The following is an 8,590-nucleotide window of genomic DNA, read 5'->3' on the forward strand; positions in this document are numbered from 1 at the left end:
ATGGCCGAAGATCAAGGAAATCCAGAGCACCTGGCCTTTGAGTACGATCGAGAGCCAGGACGAGATCACGAGCAGCCAAGACCGAACCTGCCACCCGAGCGAACAATGCGAGAATACCGAACTCCAGCTGTGAATGAGAACTATTCGGGAATCAGGAAACCGACGATAGCCGCAAACAACTTCGAGCTAAAGACGTGGCTAATCAACATGGTCATGGCGAACCAATTCTCCGGAGCAGCCACTGCAGATCCAAATCTCCATCTTGCCAATTTCTTGGAGATTTCTGACACAATCAAAGTTAACAGAGTTTCTGATGATGCCATCCGGTTGAAGCTATTCTCATTTTCTGTCAGAGATAAGGCAAAGAGTTGGCTTCTGAGTCTTAATCCAGGATCACTCACCTATTGGGAAGAATTATCACAAGCCTTTCTGGCACGATTCTTTCCACCCTCAAAGACCGCACAACTACGAAGAGATGTAGGCAATTTCAGACAGATGAGCCAAGAGCCGATGCACGAGTCTTGGGAGAGATTCAAGCACTTGTTACGACAATGCCCTCAACACGGATTCAACCCGTGGGATCAAATGGAGTTATTCTACATTGGGCTCGATCAACCAGCCCATCCTTTACTCGATGCTGCTTCAGGTGGATCATTGCAAAACAAGACTCCCACAGACGCTCGAGACATTGTCGAGCGAATGTGTGAAAATGCTTACCATTGGTCGTCCGAACGGAGTGGTATACAAAAGGTGGCCGGAGTCCACCAACTCGATCCGTTAGCCGCAGTTTCAGCACAATTAGCGACCCTATCAAATCAGGTCGCCCAATTATCGGTTCGAGGGCCACAGACCGGACGAGTAGCAGCAGCAAGTACTTCACAAGCCACAAACGACGATTGGGAGCAGGCACACTTTATGAACCACCGATTCAACAATGTCCGGGGAACCAACAATCAGAACCAAAACCCTACTCATTACCACCCGGGAATTCGGAATCACGAAAACTTCTCCTACGCCAATCCAAAGAATGCTCTACAACCAGCTTCCGATTTCAACCATCAAAGAGAGCAACGAGGGCCAACGTATGACGAGCGTCTTCACCGACAAGAACAGGAAATGGAGGGTCTGAAATCAACAATGAAGAACATGGAAAAGCAAATAGGGCAAATCGCCCAATCCATGTCCACAATGGCCAAGGGTGGATTCTCGAGCAATACCGAAGTCAATCCAAAAGAAAGCTGTCAAGCCATAACCACCCAAAGTGGTTTGCAAATGACCCTTCCTCCTTATCCGACGGACGAGTCACCAAGGCCAGCTGTACAACCGACCCCGATCGAGCCGGAAATCACCATTTCAGGGAGTGGTACAAAAGAGGCTAGTAAGCCCAATAACATTTCTTTTCCTAATAATCCTATTCCTTTTCCAGAAAGACAGAAGAAAAAGAAGTTCCAGGATCAATTGAAGAAGTTCATTGAAAAGATCAAACAAATTCGAATCAACATCCCTTTTGCAGAAGCCTTGGAGGTAATGCGAAACTACACCAAGTTCATGAAGGAAGTTCTATCCAAGAAAATTCGGATCGAAGAAGAAATACCAGTGACACTCACGGCAACTTGCAGTGCCATTCTTCAGTCGAATCTACCACCGAAACTGAAAGATCCAGGGAGTTACACTATTCCTTGTATTATTGGAAATTCTACTTTCGACAAAGCTTTATGTGATTTGGGGGCAAGTATTAATTTGATGCCTATGTCTGTGTTTCTAAAACTGGGCTTAGGAAATTTGAACCGCACTCGCATGGCTTTAGGAAATTTGATCGTTCATTAAAATATCCCGATGGGATTGTAGAAGATGTGCTAGTTAAAGTAGATAAATTCATTTTGCCTGTTGATTTTGTAGTACTTGAAATGCCTGAAGATGATGAAGCACCAATCATTTTAGGTCGTCCATTCTAAGCCAGTGATAAGGCGATGATTGATATGGAATTAGGATCTTTAATGCTTAGGGTAAATGGGGAAGAAGTTGTTTTTAATTTGACACATGCATTTAAACACTCTGAGCATGTTGAGCATTGCAGTAGAATAGACGTGATCGAGGACTGTGTTTCCTCCTTTTTTGATTTGTATGAATTGTGTGATTCTATTGAGCACTGCATTGTTAATTCTATTGATTTGCATTCTGCCTCCCCTGAAACTCCTATAGAAAATGATGTGCTTGATTGTGTGTTGTTTCTTGAGTGTACCGAGATTTTAGGCGTAGACGAGGTACGAACCATCCCCGAGATACCAGTTAGTGTGAAAACGGCCCCCGTACTGGAATTGAAACAATTACCGGATTATCTTTGTTATGCTTTTCTTGGAGCAGACAAGACATATCCGGTGATTATTTCTTCTAGTTTGAGCGAGGCCGAAACAAACACACTGCTGGAGGTCCTTAGAGAATATAGGTCGGCTATAGGTTGGTCTATTGAGGATATTAAGGGAACTAGCCCGTCTATTGTTCAACACAAAATTCTTATGGAAGACGTCTACAAACCGAGAGTCCAACCTCAGAGGCGGTTAAACCCGTCAATAAAAGAGGTAGTAAAAAAAGAAGTCTTAAAACTGTTAGGCGCTGGTATGATTTATGCAATTTCTGACAGTTCGTGGGTCAGTCCGGTGCAGGTTGTGCCAAAAAGGGGTGGGATGACGGTTATTTTGAATGATAAAAATGAACTTACTCCATCTAGAAAAGTCACTGGGTGGCGTGTATGCTTCGATTACCGATTGTTGAATGCAACCACTAGAAAAGACCATTTCCCCCATCCCTTTATCGATCAAATGCTAGACCGACTAGGAGGTTTCGAGTATTACTGTTTTCTTGATGGTTATTCGGGGTACAATCAAATTTCAATAGCCCCGGAAGACCAAGAGAAAACTACTTTTACTTGCCCCTACGGTACTTTTGCATTTCGTAGGATGCCTTTCGGTTTATGTAATGCACCTGCTACCTTTCAACGATGTATGATGTCTATTTTTCATGATATGGTAGAAGAATTTCTTGAGGTGTTTATGGATGATTTTTTTGTGTTTTGATCGTCTTTCGATCATTGTGTGCACAATCTAGAACTTGTTTTGAAAAGATGTACATAAACGAACCTTGTTTTAATTTGGGAAAAATGTCATTTTATGGTTCGTGAAGGAATTGTTCTAGGTCACAAGGTCTCGAAAAAGGGTCTTGAGGTGGATAGGGCAAAAATCGAAACGATTGAAAAATTGCCTCCACCGAAGGATCTCAAGGGGGTTAGAAGTTTTTTGGGGCATGCTGGGTTTTACTGTAGATTCATTAAAGATTTTTCGAAAATAGTAAAACCATTATGTCATTTGCTTGAGAAGGAAGCCGTCTTTGATTTTGATTCTGCTTGTTCGCAGGCTTTCACGTTTCTCAAAGAGAAGCTAACCCAATCACCGATTATGATTACTCCCAATTTGGAGGAACCATTCGAGATCATGTGCGATGCGAGCAACTATGTTGTAGGTTCAGTATTGGGACAGAGGAGGGACAAAATCTTCAAAGCCATCTACTATTCGAGTCGTACACTTGACCAGGCACAGAAGAACTATTCAACGACCGAAAAGGAAATGCTTGCTGTCGTTTATGCCGTTGACAAGTTCAGACCGTATATTTTGGGGTCTCAGGTGATCATTTACACCGACCACGCAACAATTCGATACTTGTTCGCAAAGAAGGATGCCAAGCCCAGACTCATCAGATGGGTGCTCCTACTCCAGGAGTTCGACTTGGAAATAAGAGACAAAAAGGGGAGCGAGAATCTGGTAGCAGATCATCTTTCTAGACTCATACTAGACGAAGCTCCAGCCAAAGGAAATATTCAGGAATCATTCCCAGACGAGCAACTGCTCGTCATTAGTACTCACACTTCGTGGTATGCTGATGTGGCCAACTTCTTGGCCAGTGGAATCATTCCTGACGATCTATCTTATCACCAAAATAAAAAATTCCTTCACGACAGTCGTTTCTACCTATGGGACGAGCCATTGCTTTTCAGAATCGACCCCGATCGAGTCATCCGAAGATGTGTTCCTGAAACCGAAGTACGTGAGATCCTCACACATTGCCACTCATCACCTTGTGGCGGGCATCACGGGGAATCTCGCACAACCGCCAAAGTTCTGCAGTCAGGCTTCTTTTGGCCAACCCTATTCCGAGATAGTTACGAGTTCGTGAAACGGTGTGATCGATGCCAACGAACAGGGAACCTATCCAACAAAAGCCAATTGCCTTTGAACAACATGCAAGAGGAGGAGCTTTTCGATGTTTGGGGCATAGACTTCATGGGACCATTCCCTTCTTCGAACGGGAAGTTATACATTCTGCTTGCCGTGGACTACGTGTCCAAACGGGTCGAAGCAATTGCCACCACTGCCAACGATGCTCGTACAATCCTCAAATTCTTCCACAAGAACATATTCTCAAGGTTTGGGACACCTAGGGCGATCATTAGCGATGAAGGATCTCACTTCTGCAACAAACTGCTCACTGATCTCACGAACAAGTTGGGGATCCGACACAAAATTGCGCTTGCCTATCATCCACAAACAAATGGCCTTTCTGAGTTGTCAAACCGAGAAATCAAACAAATTCTGGAGAAGACCGTGAGCACGAACCGAAAAGATTGGGCGTTGAAGCTCGATGATGCACTTTGGGCCTATCGAACCGCATTCAAGACACCGATTGGGATGTCTCCGTACAAACTCGTGTTAGGGAAAGCGTGCCACCTGCCAGTGGAATTGGAGCACCGAGCTTATTGGGCAGTCAAAAAGCTCAATTTCGATCAAACAGCCACCGGCGATCGTCGATTGCTTCAACTCAACGAAATGGAAGAGTTCAGAAACGATGCTTACGAGAATGCCAAGATTTACAAAGAAAAGACGAAAAAATGGCATGCCAAAAGGATTACAAAGCGAGAGTTCCGGGCAGGTGACCAAGTCCTGCTATTCAATTCTCGGCTACGACTATTTCCGGGAAAGCTCAAGTCCCGTTGGTCAGGACCATTCGTAGTCCTGAGCGCAACCCCACAAGGAGTTATCGAAATACGAGGATGAGACGGTCCGTCGTTCAAAGTGAATGGGCAACGAGTTAAGCATTACTATCCAAATGGTGCTCCCGAGGAAGTGGAGCGTGTCGCACTAATTTTCTCCCAATAAATCCAAAAAGAAGTCGAGCCGTCGACTGTAAAACAGGCGCTGAATGGGAGGCACCCTATTATTGCTCATTCTCTGTCATTTTTTCTTTTGTTCTTGCTTTCGTTTTCGTTTTTAGTCTTTTCTTGTATTTTTGTATTTTTTTGGGTTCAATATCTCTATTTCACCCGTTTAAATTTCAAATTTTGTGCAGAATACAAGACCCAAATCGCGATCCATCATTCCGGTTCGCGATCTGGGGAGTCTGACAGAGAAGAAATTGAGGTCAAATCCAGATCGCGATCCAGCATTCCGGATCGCGATCTGGGGGGTCTGACAGAGAAGAAATCGGGGTCAAATCCAGATCGCGATCCAGGAAGTCGGATCGCGATCTGGGGGGTCTGATAGAGAGCAATTGGGGTCAAATCCAGATCGCGATCCAGGAAGTCGGATCGCGATCTGGGGGGTCTTACAGAGAGCAAATAGGTAGAGGACCCAGATCGCGATCCGGCAGATCGCGATCTGGGGGCAAAAACTGTACTTATTCGAAAAAACCCTCTCTTTTTCTCACTTCTTTCTTTTACAAAATTCGAACACCCCCCTTTCCCCAACTCTAGAACTTCGATTTTCTTTCAAATTTCCTCTTCAAACTTGCATATTCTTAGATTTTCATCAACTATTAACGATTATTGCTTGTTTATATTGAGAATTGTGGACGAATCTTCAACAAAGGTATGTTCTTGACCCAAATTTTTTAGTTTTGCTTGAAAATTCGAATTTCATCCAATTTTCTTGTCTTGTCCCTTGGTTCTTCAATTCTTATTGCTTGTACGTAATTAGGTACTTGATTTTGGGATTTAAAGGCTTGTTTAATTGGTTGAACCAATGTTTAGATATAGGAATTGCCCTATTATGCTTAATTTCGAATTTCTTGTGAATTTTTGAATGGGTCGAGTCATATTATACTAATTTTTGCTCGTTGATCGTTATTAATTGTTGTTGTTGTGGTGATTGATGTAGGAGGGTTAGTTTTCGAAAGAAACTAACATTCAAGGAGTTTCAAAGAACTTGCGCACGCCAAGTGTTCGACGAATTGCCCGAACCAGTTTCAAGTTTCATTTTGCACCCTCTTTCACACCATGACTTCACCGGCAAACAAACTCCAAAAGACGGGCGAGAATTCCAAGAAAGCCCAACCAAAGGGCTAAGGAAAAGCACCGGAAAAGAAGAAGGGCAAGGCTCAAGGCAAAAGGGGGGAGAAGGCTCTTCACACTCGCCGTCACATTCGGAGGAACCAACCGAGCAAACCATGCCAAGAACCGGTGACGTGCCACTAAACACGGGTGCCCATGCCAATCAACGCACGCTCGTGAGCGAAGTTACCTTCGACGAACACGATGAAGACATCTATGTGAATGTCGAAGCCAAGAGCGAATTTATCGACCGCCTCCCTCGTCCGATCGTCCCAGAGCGTGAGTTGTGTGTCCGTACGATTGGATGCCTCTCGGTCGTCAACAACATCCACGAAAGGTGGTGGAGAGCACCCCTCTGAACGTGGGTGCCATTATCCACTCAGAGATTCGACGGTGCATGGGCGACACCTCTTTGGGCCCGATGTTCCCCTCCCTCATCACCGCCTTATGCAAAAATGCCAACGTGGCGGGGTTTGCCGACGACAAGGTCACAAAGGCTCCGAAGCCAATCTTCTCTTCCAGCCAGCTTCCGGTCCACATGGCGAGGACGATGGACCTGAGCCAGACGCGCTACCATCCGAGGATTCCCGACCAGCCCGAGCTGCACCAAGAGGCGGCAAAAGACAGCAGACAGCAACAGCAGCATGTCCGCCACTTCCGGAGTATATGACCGAGTGGATGGATGCCATGGAGGAGAACGTGGGCTGGTTCAAGAAGATGATCAAGGTGATGGCAGCAGCACTCCAGTGCAGGGCGGACGACGTTGTCGAGCCACGACCATTCCCACCACGGCCTCGTTTTGACGGAGCATCTACCTCCACCGCAGCCACAGAAGAAGCTGCACGAGCGGTAGCCACCACACTGGTGAGGCCCGTCTGGGAGGAGCACGAGCGTGGACTTCGAGAGGACGAGGACCAAGCTATCGAGGAAGACCATGACTTCTAGGGACGTTGTGTTTTCTATCCCTTTTATTTTTTATTCTGCTTTTGAGGATAGGGACTATGCTAGAGTTTGAGTTTGAGGGTGGTGTTTGTTGAACCTCTTTGTTTTTGTTTTTGTTTTTAGTTCGTTTGTTTTGGGATAAGTCGTTGGATTGATATTTCGTTTACGATGTATCTTTGCTAGACTTTGTTTTTATTTTATTTTATTTATCTTATTTTGATTTGGTCTTTTGCATGCATATCATATAATTTAGTTTCGTTTATGTATTTCGATTTCCGTAATTGTGTTATGTTTGTCACATGCATTTCATTTAGGATCGAGTGTAATTTGCATTTCCGGGTTCTATTGAAGCAAAGCAATTAATGAATTAGTAGATGCCTAGTTGATTCTAAAATTGAAATTATGGATAACCGACTAATTATAGATGAACCTTCCGACTGCGTTTTTGCAACTTGTGTGGATAGCCTTTCGAATCCTTTCCGATTAAGCTTGAGCGCACTTTTCAGAGGGGTATAATAGTCTTAGGTTTGGGGGGCGAGTTATAATTGAATTATGTGTTCACGATTTCCAGTTGTTGGCTAAAAGTTCTATCAATGGTCTTTACGTTTTTATTTTTTTGTTCGATGTTAAAAAAATAATAATAATAATAATAATAATAATAATTTGTGGTATTGTTGTGATTCACGCTCTGATTTCCCCGCCTTTCTGACTCGATCTTAACCCGTTGGGTGCACCTCGTCGCCTAAGTCTCCCGAGCTGTCGAGTTTGGGGGTTTCTTGGACTAAAGTTCGATACATGGGTCAGGGAGATAACACAGTGGTGTCGAGCCTTGCACGAGTCACGATTATGCCCGTTTCAAAAAAAAATGAAAAAAGGAAAATTGTGATGAAAATCACCAAAAATATTGTTGTTGTCATTTCTTTTATTGAATAAATAGACCTACTTATTCCCAACTCGAGTTTTTGAATTTCAGAATCAAAACTTACTTTTCACCCACATTTCTACTCAAAACCCTCGATAATTGTGTTTATTGTTTAATTACGGATTCTTGAGTCTATCTTTCATTTTGGTGTAGAAACAACTAATTGCGTCGGTAGGAAAGTCGAATACCTTAAGCCGTATGCCATTCTAAGATTTTAAGTTATCTAGCTCGTTTTATCTTTGGAATTAATTGCAATTCTTGACCAATCCGGCAACTTTGTGGGTGTGTTGTCTGAAAACCCTCACGAGACACAACTCATCCTTTGGGGGTACCCAGGGGTTCAACAGCTT

At 44.0% G+C, this 8,590-nt stretch overlaps 1 protein-coding gene across 1 annotated transcript; it reads left to right on the top strand.

The window, feature by feature from the left end:
* LOC148770093 (uncharacterized) lies at positions 1 to 1,827 on the top strand. The gene has a single exon (XM_088818975.1). The coding sequence runs from the start codon at positions 1 to 3 to the stop codon at positions 1,825 to 1,827; it is 1,827 nt and encodes a 608-aa protein (XP_088675101.1).
* The last annotated feature ends 6,763 nt before the right edge of the window (positions 1,828 to 8,590 follow it).

Source organism: Erythranthe guttata, chromosome 6, assembly GCF_056151865.1.
Source record: "Erythranthe guttata isolate IM_541 chromosome 6, IM_541, whole genome shotgun sequence".
Classification (NCBI taxonomy): domain Eukaryota; kingdom Viridiplantae; phylum Streptophyta; class Magnoliopsida; order Lamiales; family Phrymaceae; genus Erythranthe; species Erythranthe guttata.